Source organism: Onychostoma macrolepis, chromosome 14 (genome assembly GCF_012432095.1).
Source record: "Onychostoma macrolepis isolate SWU-2019 chromosome 14, ASM1243209v1, whole genome shotgun sequence".
In the NCBI taxonomy this organism is placed as follows: domain Eukaryota; kingdom Metazoa; phylum Chordata; class Actinopteri; order Cypriniformes; family Cyprinidae; genus Onychostoma; species Onychostoma macrolepis.
This window is the reverse complement of record NC_081168.1, coordinates 30,055,556-30,070,220: the sequence shown is the minus strand read 5'-3', so window position 1 is coordinate 30,070,220 and position 14,665 is coordinate 30,055,556. Positions and strand designations below refer to the sequence as shown.

General features: G+C 39.3%; 1 protein-coding gene across 1 annotated transcript in view; it reads right to left on the bottom strand.

The window, feature by feature from the left end:
• atrx (ATRX chromatin remodeler) overlaps positions 1 to 14,665 on the bottom strand; it is a 58,824-nt gene that overhangs the window by 11,977 nt on the left and 32,182 nt on the right. Inside the window, 10 exon segments of the mRNA XM_058797438.1 lie at positions 3,607 to 3,798; positions 3,891 to 4,068; positions 4,200 to 4,308; positions 7,410 to 7,510; positions 7,619 to 7,769; positions 8,805 to 8,944; positions 9,033 to 9,127; positions 10,243 to 10,373; positions 13,687 to 13,804; positions 13,884 to 14,059. Coding sequence (XP_058653421.1) covers positions 3,607 to 3,798; positions 3,891 to 4,068; positions 4,200 to 4,308; positions 7,410 to 7,510; positions 7,619 to 7,769; positions 8,805 to 8,944; positions 9,033 to 9,127; positions 10,243 to 10,373; positions 13,687 to 13,804; positions 13,884 to 14,059 — 1,391 coding nt within the window.

Here is a 14,665-nt window from a genome sequence, read left to right as displayed (position 1 = left end):
GACAAACTTGTCTTGTTTCGATAATAAAAGTGCAACTTTGCCTTCATGACCGAAAAAGGGGCATATCCCAGTGAACAAAAATGCTTTAAAATGAAGAGCCTAATGCTTGCCTCAGATTTCACAAGACACTACATTAACATGCAGGTGCACAAACCAAAGAAACCAAGGGGTCCGGGGCAAGAGACTCAAGGAATGTGAAGGATTGAGATATTTGTAATACCTAACCTTAGCCAGGCAAAACGTACTCTACAGCTGCACGCAAATTATACACATAACCTCAGTGCCCTGATATAAACAGTCTGCGTCTGCACAGCTCTTGATGTTTGGCACAGGGCTGGATGTCAGGTGTCCATCCTCAACTATCATTCCATCTTTTCTACCATTTACTAAACGGACGATGTTAGGTGAGAACTTCTTCGACGCACTTCAGTTCACACCTTCAGCTCTTTCATCCAAGTTGGGGCAAATATCTAAAAATGGAGGGTTGAAGGCAACCACTCATTTAAGGAACATCTGGGGGATTATTAAGACCAGTTCCTGCACCTAATTACGCCAACTAAAGTATGTTCCTTTGCTCAGCGAGACCCAGTCGGCAGGGGAGCCGAAGCGAAAGCAAATTACCACTTTCCCACCGATGGACCACTGTCAGGAAGTGTACACACCGACCCGACCGTGTCACTCAAGTCTGCCCAGGTCTCAGCTCTATAATGGGCCTCCGAAGAGCCCCAGGCAGGGCCAGACCCCAAGCTGGGTGGCTCTCGTGTCTGGGCCGCAGCACTCTTCTTTGTCATTAAGAGTGGAAGTCCGCTAGCTGCCTTTGTCTCCAATTAGTTTCTCTGAAAAGCACAAGAACATCCTAAAAGGGTTTTGGAATAATGACTGTTCATCAGGTCGGGGGAGGTTTACAGTGTTCCTTTGAAAACTTCAGAGACGAAGCAGTGAATCAGCGTAACAGATGGCCTTCTTGATGGCACGATGTTTGGGTGAGCTGCAGCGGCACACAGGTTCAGAAGCAGTGTGTGCTTTAGACTGAGAGGGGGAGTCTTCCCAGAAACACTGGGGAAAGTAACAGGGGGACTGGTGGGAATAGCTGCTATCGCCAGATCAGAGTAAGTTTATAGCGTACTATTACAAAGAGAATTGCTAATAGCCTATATCTTGGAGGCTTTTAAGGAGATGTTAACTTAACTATCAGGTTTCATTTGAATTTTAATATATAATATTTAAACACGAACGAGATTGCATTAACAGTGCGCACTTTAAACAAATGGGGTACAAAATAGGACTTATCCAGTAAATGTCTTGTCCATTGCAGGCAAACTAAACAATATACGTGGTGCCTCGTTTACATTGTTTCACAAGGTTCACAATTCTATTTTACCAAAATAATGGAATAGGGGCTGAATAAACAATAAATTAATCCAACATAAATGTTTGTGTTTGTGTGTGCACTGAATTTAAGAAATATTTACACACACAAACACATAATACATAAATATAATTTATATATTTCTTTAATACATACATGTATGCCTGTATGTTTATATGTACACGTAAATATACACAGTACACACACATACATTATGTAAATCGCATTTAAACGATTTGACAGCACTCCTACAATAAATTGAATATTTTCAAAATTATGATGACTTTGTTGTATGATTTTAACTGTAAAAATTGAGGGGTGCACATAAATTTAAGGCATTGAAGACTAGCTATTTTAATTATGTTAGCTAATAGTTCAACACATCTAAGTTCTCTGTCCAAAGAACAGGAGATTTGTGTTTACAAAAAGAGTGCGATGGTCACATTCTCTTTTGGCTTTAAAAACAAAACAAAACAATCAAGATGCAGACACATTACAAAGTAAGGAAAAGAGCGATGGGCAGAGGTCTGGCAGGTTTAGAAATATTTCCTGTGTTCCATAAACTTGGCGAGGGTACTGTGAGAAATAGAGATATGACTACAGGCTTTGAGGGATGACTGACTCATCCTCAGACGATTACAGGCAGCAGATTCCATCCATAACAGCTGACTTGCTACATTCTGGTGCACATATGGCCAAATGTGGTCATCTGCTGCGTACAAAGGTAGGGCTACATCTCAAAATAAAGCTTGATCAAGAACAACAAGCTTGTCAAACATCAGCTGAGCAGCTCATGATAAAACATGGAGGAGATGTGGGGTGCTGTATCTTCCCCAGTATAAACCTTCTGTGGTACACAAGACAAATATCTGCACAGCTGTGCGCTTTGGACACGTTTGTTGGATGTGTACTGGATGCTTTGCCTCCAATTAAAGGATCCCAGCATCATCGGTTCTGCAGAATAAAACTCTTCAGTAAACAAGGGTCACGGAGGTCGCAGTGTGCAGCTGTGTGCTGTTGTGAAAGATTGGACACACAATCGAAGGCCAATGTGGTCTTGTAAAATCTTCAGGGGTTCTCTCCTGTGACTGCGCACCTGTGCTTAGACACTCAGAGATGAAGGGGACAGAACTATTAAGATGAGAGCTGAGCACTGTTCCTCCAGGAAGACTGAATGCTTTGGAAACCAGGCGCATGAGTAAATAACAGTGTCTCAATCCTGGTGAACATTAAAAAAGTAACGTGCACAGAACACAGGCCAGGAGCATTTAACTTTAGCAGTGAACGCGTGATTCTGCAGTCTGAGGCCGATCACGAGAAGTCTTGGATCACTTAGTGCTTAAGCTCACGATGGCTAATCAACCACCAGTGCAATTAAACATTAGGTCACAAGACCTACAACAGACTAATGAAGACCCAATCATCTGCATATTCTGCATGACCATATTCTACATCCCTAATCCTACCCACAATACCTAAACTTAACAACTACCTTACTAACTAATAATAAGCAGCAAATTAGGAGTTTGAGGCAAAAGTCATAGTTAATGGTTTGTTAATAGCAAGAACTGGACCTTATAATAAAGTTTGACTGAATATACTATATGAACGCAGGTAATCGATACACTATATAGCAAATCTAGACTCTATGGCTATATTCTCACCCAGCCCTAATCTGCTTAATGTGACTGTAAGGCATGAGCATATTGAAATCTTGTCAATATTACCATCGTGATTTTCTGTAAAGATGCTTTGAAACAATGTGTATTGTGAACGGTGCTATACATGTGTGACCCTGGAGCACAAAAGCAGCCATAAGTGGCACAGGTATATTTGTAGCAATAGCCAAAAATACATTGCATGGATCAAAATTATCCATTTTTCTTTTATGCCAAAAATCATTTTATAATACATTTTATAAATTGCCTACTGTAAATATATCAAATATTGATTTTCTCAATATTTTGATTTTTTTGCACCCTCAGATTCCAGATTTTCAAATAGTTGTATCTCGGCCAAATATTGTCCTCATAACAAACCGTACATCAATGGAAAGCTTATTTATTCAATTATTTATGATTTATAAATCAATTTAAAAAATTGACACTTGAGACTGGTTTTGTGGTCCAGGGTCACAAATACATTTGATTTTGCTTGACAAATTGAAACAAAACACTAATACGTCTTCTGTTGACAGACAAAACAGATAAAAGCATGCGGTAAGAAGTGGTTTTCACCTTGGGCAGCATGGGTGTGGCCCGCTTGCTCTTCTTCTCAGAGGGATCGTCCAGCTGGTCAGGCTCAAACGTGTAGAGCTCCGTCAGTTCGTTCATGGTAAAGTGGCGTTCAATCTGCTGTTGGTCTACAACTCTGAAGGACAGAGACTGTTTGGCGACCTGCCGGTCATAGATCTTCTCCTCCATGGTTCCCTAAAGAAAAGTAACATGTCAAAAACATTACAGATCCGATCCGCCCCGTCTGTGGAATAAACACAATAAATAAATAAAACGAAATTTCTCACCTGAGCCAAAAACCTGTAGACAAACACGGTCTTCACTTGGCCAAAGCGATAGACTCTGAAAATACTCTGAACGTCGTAGGATGGGTTCCATGAGGCGTCAAAAATTATAACCCTGTTTGCAGCTACCAAGTTGATCCCAAGAGAACCAGCTCTGGTTGAGATGAGGAACAATCGACCCCTGAGGAGAACGAGAACACAAGTGCTTGACACAGTAGTAGTATATCTTTTTTTAATTTAATGCCACGTCAGCATCTTAGGCTATTTTCATGGCAAGAACAATTCAGGAAATACAAACAAACGTTAATTTACCGAACATTACTAGTGTCATTGAACTCCTCTGCCCATTTCTTCCTGGTCATGGCGTTCGTTGAACCATCTAGACGATAGTAGTCAATGTTTCTGAACCACTTGCCCTCACCTTGAGGAAAAAACATCAGCACAGCCATCAACAATCAGATTCGTGCAAACATTTGATGCAGCTGTCAGCCCTGGTAGGGTTTGCTGTACATGGAGAGCTCAGGGGAAAGTATGTACCCTACATAGGTGGCAAAGCCCAAAGAACTCATGTTCAGCAATTAATATTGTGGCCTCCCACACTTGTGTTCATACCTAACATCTCAATATGTTTCCAATTATTCCTCTGTGATCTTTTCATTACAAATTGCAAAGCCTTAAGCTAACATTTTTTTTGCAAAATAAAAAAGGCCTAATCATTTTCAAAATGAAAGTAAAAACAGCTGCGAGGGTTTAATTAGGACCGTGACCTTATTCCAGAGGCTTTATGTTTACATGCGCATATTTGTGTGTTTCTGCGGGCACTTAACCCAGATCTGTGTCAGATGTGTGCGCAAATATCAGACGAGTTTCCGCATGTAACCACAGTTTGCACTCACTGGATCAGCGCTCACTTATTTGCTGAAATGTTAAATTTACAGCAAATATAATTCAAATAAAAACTACAGGACTGGCCATAAACATTCAACAAAACACTAACAGCACGGGCCACCGTACAAACCATATGAAGTCAAGACAGACAAAAGAGAGAGTCGTATAAGATGCGGAACAAGTCATTACATTTGAAAAGTCTTTGAACATTTATTTTTCTTTTGGAAGTATGGACGGACTCATTGTGTACAATAAGACCACGAATGTGTTCAACAAAACCAACTAGTGTGAGTGTAGTGCTGTCAAACGATTAATCTCATACAAAATAAAAGTTTTTGTTTGCATAATGTGTGCGTGTTCTGTGTATATTTATTATGTATGTATATGTGTGACCCTGGACCACAAAACCAGTCTTAAGTGAAACTGAGATTTATACATATTCTAAAAGCTGAATAAATAAGCTTTCCATTGATGTATGGTTTGTTAGGATCGGACAATATCTGAGGGTGCAAAAAAATCTAAATATTGAGAAAATCACTTTTAAAGTTGTTCAAATGAAGTTCTTAGCAATGCATATTACTAATCAAAAATTAAGTTGTGATATATTTAAGGTAAGAAATTTACAAAATATCTTCATGGAACATGATCTTTACTTAATGTCCTAATGATTTTTGGCATAAAAGAAAAATATATATTTTTGGCTATTGCTACAAACATACCCCAGCGACTTAAGACTGGTTTTGTGGTCCAGGGTCACAAATACACACACACACACACATACAGTATATATTTTGAAAATATTTACATGTATTTACTAGGGATGTGCGGGTCTAGTCGACTAAACGGTATCAGCTCCTGCTAGTCGACACTGAAATCAGGCACGTATGCGTTAGCTTGGAGGCTAGCCAAAGCCAGCAAATGTCAATCGTGTCATACACTACAACCCGCCGCTGCGGTCCGCGATCCCATCCGCGCGTCTATTCCTCGAAGACCCACTTCGGTGGTGGTGTGGGATTTCCAGGCTCTTTTCGAAACGGTCTGCTTGCTTGTAGTTATCTCTCTGCTTGCCTGTAACTTCAGTTCCTGCCGAGCGCGTATTTTGTTTTTTTCAAGTGCAGAATCGCCTCTAGTCCAGTCTTTCGCCAGACCACGTTAACATGTTAAATTCACTGAACAAATGCTCATGGTCCGAGTAAGTAAAACCAGCATTGCTTTGTTTTTAGACAATATAGCCAACAATTTTTAAAAGCCGTTTTAATGCTATTCCTTGATAAACTTTCCTATTGTTTTTGACTTGTGTTTTAATATGTTGGCTAACGTTATATGAAAATGAAGAATTCTGTCAGTCTATTTTCCATTTCTGCATTGCTCCAGCTGATCTGAATAAATAAGCTATGCACTGGTTTATGTTGAGTTATGCTCTTCCTTATTTTCTGTTTAACGAAATTAAATGATGATAACGTGAGGCAAGCATATGGCATAATCACGACCTATTTTTAGCAGATTTCATTGAGGGATTTGACAGTGTGATGCAAAGATTAAATATTTCAAGTGTAGGCTGTTATACATGCACAGTTTGTTTCTTTTGCCATTTTTTTGGGGTTTCTAGCTTTTAGACTAGTCGACTAGCCGGATACAAAACTTCCGTTTAAACGACAGTCAAATTAGTCGCGCCGCACATCCCTAATATTTACATGTGTATATTTATATTCATATAATTTACATCATAAACAAATATATTTAATATATAAACACAACATATTTTTGAAATATATACACATGCATGTGTGTGTATTTATATTTACATAATAAATAAACACAGCACACATACATATATGTGACCCTGGAGCACAAAACCAGTCTTGGGTATATTTGTAGCAATAGCCAGCAATACAATGAATGGGTCAAAATTATCGATTTTTCTTTTATGCCAAAAATCATTAGGATATTAAGTAAAGATCATGTTCCATGAAGATATTTTGTAAATTTCCTACCATAAATATATCAAAACTTAATTTTTGATTAGTAATATGCATTGCTAAGAACTTCATTTGGACAACTTTAAAGGTGATTTTCTCAATATTTTGATTTCTTTGCACCCTCAGATTCCAGATTTTCAAATAGTTGCATCTCAGCCAAATATCATCCGATCCTGACAAACCATACATCAATGGAAAGCTTATTTTTCAGCTTGTTTAATTCAATGTTTAAAATTGAATAAAAAAAAAAAAATTGACCCTTATGACTGGTTTTGTGGTCCATGTTTTAAGAGTATAGTACCAAAACTTGCATGTGTTAAACAGGTTTAATTTAATTTATGTATAAATTTCAACTTTGAAAAATTGACCCTTATGACTGGTTTTGTGTTCCAGGGTCACATATTATGTAAACAAAAACTTTTATTATGGATGCGATTATTTGCAATTAATCATTTGACAGCACTAGAGTTTTGATTTCATGCTGACGTAGTAAGAATTTAAAACGATGCACTGCACAATACAATGAATACATGCTGTTATTATTTGTAAGAGAATATATTAAGTATGAAAGCATGCAGACTTCAAAATCAAAATCAAACAGATTACAAAGCACCGTGATTAAGGCTGAGGAAAAACATTGCTAAAAGTGCCTGACCTTTGTACGGCGAAAGCTTCCCTTCCTCTTTGGCTCTGCCTGCTAACTCCAGGAAATCTTCAATGAGGTCCAGAGAAATGAGAGACTGGCTGAACACCAACCTGAGCACACAGGACACGTGACACGTGACCATCACACACATGACCGCATGACACGGAAGACAACGAACTGTGAAGAACTGTTTGCTACTCAGACAAAACTTAACTCACACTTTTTCTTCCACTTCTTCAGCCATGCGGAGGATCTCAAAAAGAAGCACCATTTTCCCAGAATGCTCCAGCACCTCAGAATCTGGCTCGGTCACAAACTCTTTGTACCAGTCAGGCAATACGCTGCCAGGACTTGAGTTCGACACCCGAACTGAGGAAAACATCACAGATACACACTGTTGTGTGGACGTGCACTGCAGGGATCTCAGACACAATTTTTCATCAAAAAAGTTGTTTCATTGCATCTAGTGCCAAGTCCAAAATCTACCAACATCGTTCTAAACAATAATAATAATAATTAAAAAAAAGTAATACTTTTTTAAAAATGTGAACTGTAAATAGTGTGTAAAGTAAGTGTTAATTTGTAGAATTTTGCATGTGTGTGAACTGTGATCAGTATCGGCCAATGAAAGCCTGCTGATAGGACAGTCCACACAACAATGTCATCATTTACTCAACCTCAGAGTTTCTTTCTTCTGCTAAAAATAAAAGAAGATATTTTGAAGGATGTCGGTAACCAAAAAGTAGCTGGTCCCCATCGACTTCCATAGTATGGAAAAAATACTATGGAAGTCAATGGCTACTGTCAACTGTTTGGTTACCAATAGGGCTGGGAAAATAAATTGATGCATCGCGAATTCAGCATCGATTCTGAGATTTTCCGAATGCATCGCGATTCTTTCTCGAGTCGATTCTGAGCTTAGTTTTGAACAGCAGATGCGTTGCATGCTTCAGAAACAGCTGTACTCTGCTCGTTTCCAAATCCTTACACACTTGAACCTAACACAATCATTCATAAAATTCAAAAAGGTTGAAGCGAATTACAAGGGTGTTCAAAGTGCGCTGTGTTTACATTAACGCACAAGCACAAGCACATTTGAGTGTGCGGATAAAAACTAGAGTAGAGCGCCATCTGCTGTTAAAATCTAAGCTCAGAAACGATTCAAGAATCGCGATGCATTCGGAAAATCTCAGATTCGATTCGCATCGATTTATCATCCAAGCCCTAGTTACCAACACTCTTCAAAATATCTTCTTTCACACAGGTTTGGAAGAACTTGAGGGTGAGTCAATGATGCCAGAATATTCATTTTCAGGTGAACTATCCCTTTAGCCATTATTAGTAACAACAGCACTGCTTAGCTCCTATCTGAAGAGATGATTTAGTGAGTAAGCTCAGTCATACCCTCTTCCACAGGCTCTGCTCTGTTGCGCCCCTCAGGGTTTCCTCCGCGAGAGCTGGTGTTCCACTCCTTAATCACTTCCAGGTCATCGCTGTCGGACTTGTCTGAGCTCTGCTCTTTCCCTTTTCCTCGTTTCTTCTTTCTGTACGGGTGTTTAGAGAACCAGATCAATCATAACACAGGCAGAAAACAGGACGGTTATCAAGGAAGAGTTAAGACTCATCTCAAACCTTTTGGGCTTCTCCTCTTCAGAGGTCAAACTCATGGAGGACTCCTCTGTCTCTGAGGCTATGAACTCCTCCATACTGTCCTCGTCGAAGTATCCCTGTTAGTGTGAAGAGAGAAAAATAAAAACAGGTAGGTGCTGCTATACTAATCAGCAGAGTTAAAGCAATCGTTCAACCAAAAATTATCATCATTATCTAATTCCAAACCTGTATGACTTTGGTTCATACACAGATTAGGGAACAGATATCCACTATTAACTATGACTTTTGTCTCAATAAACTTCCAATTTGCTGTTTATTAATAGTTAGTAAGGTAGTTGTAAAGTTTAGGTGTGGGGTGGATTAAAGGATCTAGAATATGGTCAAGCAAAATAAGGCATTAATATGTGCTTTATATGTACTAATAAACAGCCAATATGCTAGTAATATACATCCTAATAAGCAACTAGTTAATAGTGAGAACAGGTCTAAATTTAACTAAATTGTTACCTCCACTGAAAGTCAAAGTAACCAAAATTTAGAACATCCAAAAGGGTCAAAAAAGCGTATAAATCCATATGAATTGAGCCGTTTAATGCAAGTCTCGCTAAGAGCTTAATATGATAAACAGATTTAACTTAGGCTTTTAAACACGCATACATATAGCAAATCACAAATGCCAGAACAAACCTATATAGTTCTCGTGTGTCACACACGCACGCCAAATGTGTATGTTTGTCAATCCTTATTTAGATGAACAGATTAAGTTTTTATGTACATCATTTAAAGCAACTGCGTCTCTTTTCAGATGGATTCGTTTAGGGCAGATTTATGACCATTTGGGTTACCTGGCATTTGAATAGAGGGACAGAGGTTTCATTAAAAGTATATTAATCTGTATTTCTGAGGTTAACCAAAGTCTTCAGGACGGTGAAAAGATGACAATTTTCATGTTTGGTGAACAATCCCTTTAAAAGCTATAAATCCAATGGATTGTCTAGTTTTCTAAAGCTTAACATAATAAACTCGGGACAGATAATGTGAACCTGAGCATGTACAAAAGTGCTTCTTTGGCAAGTAAAGAGCATCATTTGGCTCCCTAGTCATTTTTCTGGGTCTGGCGTCCCGTATGTGCACAGAAAGCGATGACTTCAGGGAAAGTTCCCCCTCAAGTAAATTCCCCCGGGGTTGTGTTTTCAGAGAAGTCTGCTGTCCGCTGCCTTTATTCCCTCACCTTGTTTTCTTTACTGATATAGTCCAGCTGGAGGCACCACGGATGGGTCCAGATTCTGCTGAGCATCTGGAAATCCTGGAAGAGTTTGGTCCCGGCGCGGCCTCTTCCACTCTCCAAGGCAGAACCGACACCTGTTCAGAGGGAGATGTTTAGCGCCGCCGCTGGCACGGTTTCTAGCCCAGCATGCCAGAGCACGGCGCACCGCAGCGCCCTAAATCCTGAATTCAGATTAGCCCAGAGGATTAACTGAGCAGGTAAACAAGCTCTTAGCGCTGTGAGAGGCTCACGCGGCCTGTTTTCACACTGATGCTTAGAAAAGCAAAGCAACAAAATCCTCCACTCAGAAACCACAAAAAAACATGCCTTTGCTACAAACATCTTAAAACTGCTGTATGTCACTTTCGCAGTTCACCGAGCGGATTTGCAAAACAAATGACTGGCTACATTCAAAAAGAAACACTAGGATACTGAATACTGCACAGGGCCTGAACCATGTCTACTAGAGATATGCACGAGACACTGAGTGACAGCGATAATCCATCATGAAAGCGATGATTGCGTGACTTGAATATAAATCTAATAATTCTGATTCGTTTTGGTGGCATTTTGTGTGTTATCTTGAGGTCTGATTGGTTACTATTAGAACATTATGCCTAGACTAGAGGACTGAAGTGAAGCTATGGCGTGTAGTAATGACTGAAGTCACTTTGATAATGAAAACATTGCAAGATATGCAATGCCAATCGGTCATAACATTATATTGAGAACGCTACTGTAACTCAATGTTGTAAATTCTTTGTGCTTTAGCGGTCTGTTTAAAGAAATCAAAAGTGTTTTGCTGTTAGTGTGATTATGCGAACTTTATCTATAAGCTAGTGTTTCGAAACAATTTGCATTTATATGCATTCAAAATGTACGATTTGGATCAACGATTTGTACGTCAGCTTCTCATCAGATTTGAAGCTCAAGGAACCTGAAGCATCCCTGCCCTTACACTAGAAAAGACACTAAAGCTGCAACTGAAATTATACACAATTCTGTATTTAGAAGCGCAATGGAGGAGTTGCAACATCGCAAACGGTTAGACATCCTGCGCATTATAAAGAGCAATGACAGCAATAACACCGGTGCCATGTTCTAGCACACATTACACCTTTCCAAAATGTTTTACTGAAAAAGTATCAATTTTTAGTAGTAAGACTGTTTTCTTTTTCTTTTCTTTTTTTTTATAAAACTGTGGTTGTCACAAGCTGTCAAATGCTGCATTGCTGGGCTGCAACACAAACTAAAAGCTAGCTGAATTAATAAAGGCACTTCAGTGGGAGAATAAGTGCATTGTTACAGGAAGAGCATATCTACAATAGAAGGTAAACTTTTTGACTAGCACGGTCGACTTGTGCATTTGCATCCTTTCGTGCAGATGTAGTAAGCTGTAATATTATGCTTATGTTGTGTATATCTGATATCAATATCATATAGGAGGCGTTTGGTTAAGTTAGTTAAGCCACTAGCAAAGCACTTCAGTTTACTGTTGCTCATTCACTCTTCTGGTTCAGCTCAATCAGTCACGCCACGCTTTCCATTCCACTGACTTCCATTCACAGTCATGTAAATGTGTGAGATAGGAAACGCAAGCTCATGCGAATTTTGCTGCTTCCCAAAATTCAAGTTAAGTGAACTCTGACCTGTGAATTTATAACATGTGAAGACTTGTGACTAATAGAAGATGGCGTGACCTCTTAAATTAAAAGAACGCAAACTTTAAATCTGCAGGATTGCAGTAAAGTGGAGTTAGAATGCATATTTTCTGCATATTGGATGCATTACATGTTGCACATACACAAAGTCTAGGTGATCGCAGCGATGCACAACATTAGTGACTAATATTGTAGCATTCGTAGGAATCATATTCACACATCCTAAGTATAAACAGGGACAGAGAACAAAGCTGGGATAGTATTTGAATTAAAAAAAAAAAAAGTCACAGCAGCTTAAACACTGTCTAAAACACCGAATGCCAGTTCACCTCAATGCAGCATGAAATTGGATCGGGGTTTGGGGAAAGCAGGCCACCAGGACAAAAGCACAAGCATTAAGGCAAAGACAGTGTCTGGTTGGTGGTCTCTGGGGGTCTGCACCCACAGCCACAACAGCAGCGCAGTAGCATAGCAGTGGGCTCAGAGGAAAGCCGGCCTAATGAGCCTCTGGCTGGGAAATTCTCCCAAAGCTCTTCATTAGATAAGGACGTGGGAATTGGTTCAGATCGGCCCGCGGCCTGGTGCCAGCTGCCGTTCTTCCTCTCCCAGCTGCGGAGCTGCCTCAGAACAATCGCAGCCTGAGCTATAACACCGTTAAACCACTTAATTGAAAAAATGAGAGCTGGGGGGGGAAAGCTGGTTTCACCTCAGGAGACTCAAATCTCCAAACTCCTATTTTAGGGTTTTAGCTGAGAGACTGCATGACGTGAATCACGTATTTCACAATTAAAACTCAACATGACAAGGCATTTAACTTAATATTCAGTTTCACTCAGGAATGTTTTACATTAAGCAGATAATAGAAGGATTTTAATCATCAAAAATCATCTTTTATTTTTTTTTACTGTTCACAAGGCCTCTATGTCATGTCTATTTGCCCCGTTAAATCCAGAGACATACAGCGGTGGACAAAACGATTAGTACACTAGTATTCTCAGCAGCTAAAAATGGTTTGAAGTCAGTTATTTCTATCTTTTGCTGTAGTGTGTCAGGAGGAAATATCAGTTTACATTAATTGTAATAATCCAGTGAGATGTTTGAGATCTGATCATCATCATCTGTCTGGAGTGACATGAAGAAACAGAACAAACTGAGACTAAATCCAGAAGAAGTGTGCCTCTGCTTCGAGAAACCTCCTGAGAAACTGCTCAAGTGCAGCGAGGACAAAAGCTGCTTTAAACACAAAGGATGCTCACAACAAATGCTGATTTAGTTTAGTTCATAGAAGTTAATTGATTAAGAAAATATATTAATGACATTATTTTTGACAGCATTCTCATTCTACAGCATTTTTACACAAGTGCTTAAAACTGTTAACAGCACTGTAGCTTTGCAGGAGGTTTCTTGAAGCGTCTTGAGACACAGTTCTTCTGGATTTAGTCTCAGTTTGTTCTGTTTCTTCATGTCACTCCAGACAGACTGATGATGATCAGATCTCAAAAATCTCACTGGATTATTACAATTAATGGCTAAATGAATGTTTGGAAATGTACACTGATATTTCCTACCGACACACTACAGCAAACAATAGAAATAACTGACTTAAAACCATTTTTAGCTGCTGAAGATACTAGTGTTTTAATCATTTTGGCCACCGCTGTATATTATGAAAATAATTAGGAAGAAATCAGATCTTTAACAGAGCAAATGTGAAATAACCTGAAGTGAATATAATGTAGAGTCGTACCTGTGAAGTGATCCAGGTAGTATCGGTAAAGCTTGCACTGAATGGGTGTTAACCGTATCGCTAACACATACTCGTGTTTTGGTGGCAGGAACTTTGTAAGGGCAGTATAGTCTCTTCTCTGTGGAAGACAACCATTTTTACAAGTCTGTTCATCATAAACTAGCACTGAATGCACTGGTTGTGGTGTTTTGTCTTACTTGGACGCATCCTGCCAGCATCTCGTAGAGAATGTGTGCGCGTTTCTTCATGACTCGGACATCAGTGAACGTGGAGTCGGCGCACTGGCCGTTCTGGATGGGGTTGATGAAGCGGTTTCTGAACTCTTTCACGGATCCCAGCAGGTTTTCCTTGATGAAGTTCACCATACAGTGATCTGAGGGGAGAAAATGACACTTTCACTCCCAGAAATGATTCTCGTCATAATTCAAGTGTTTAAAGATGCCTTTCCACATTCAGAATGATGTGCTTTCCACCTCAGCGGCACAACCATTAACTAACCACAGATTACCTGAAGCATAATGCACACACAATACTCCAGATCTGATTGAAATCTGACTGGGAGTCAAAAAGCACAGAAGCAGAACAGTCTATTAACTACTAATGTTTTTTTTTCTCCCCTAAAGCAATAATTTAGAAACTAGTAATCCACCAATATGTTAGCTGACATTTGGGAATTGTAAGATTATGGCATTGGCTGATAACCATATCCAATAGCCAATTTAATTAAAGTGTTTTTTTAAATGAAATAATACTCTAAATAAGAAGCTAAAACTGCAAGCAGGTGGCGGCGTCTTTATGAGTCATTAATTCATTCGATTCGTTCAAACGGAGATTAGTAAACGGTAAACGGCTCACTTTATGAATGGAGCTTTGAATCATTGATTCACCCGATTCGTTCAAAACGTGGATTCATTCAGAAACTAAACACCGCTGTGTTGCTCGAAGACGCACAACAGTTCTGCTGTGGCTCTAAAGGTAA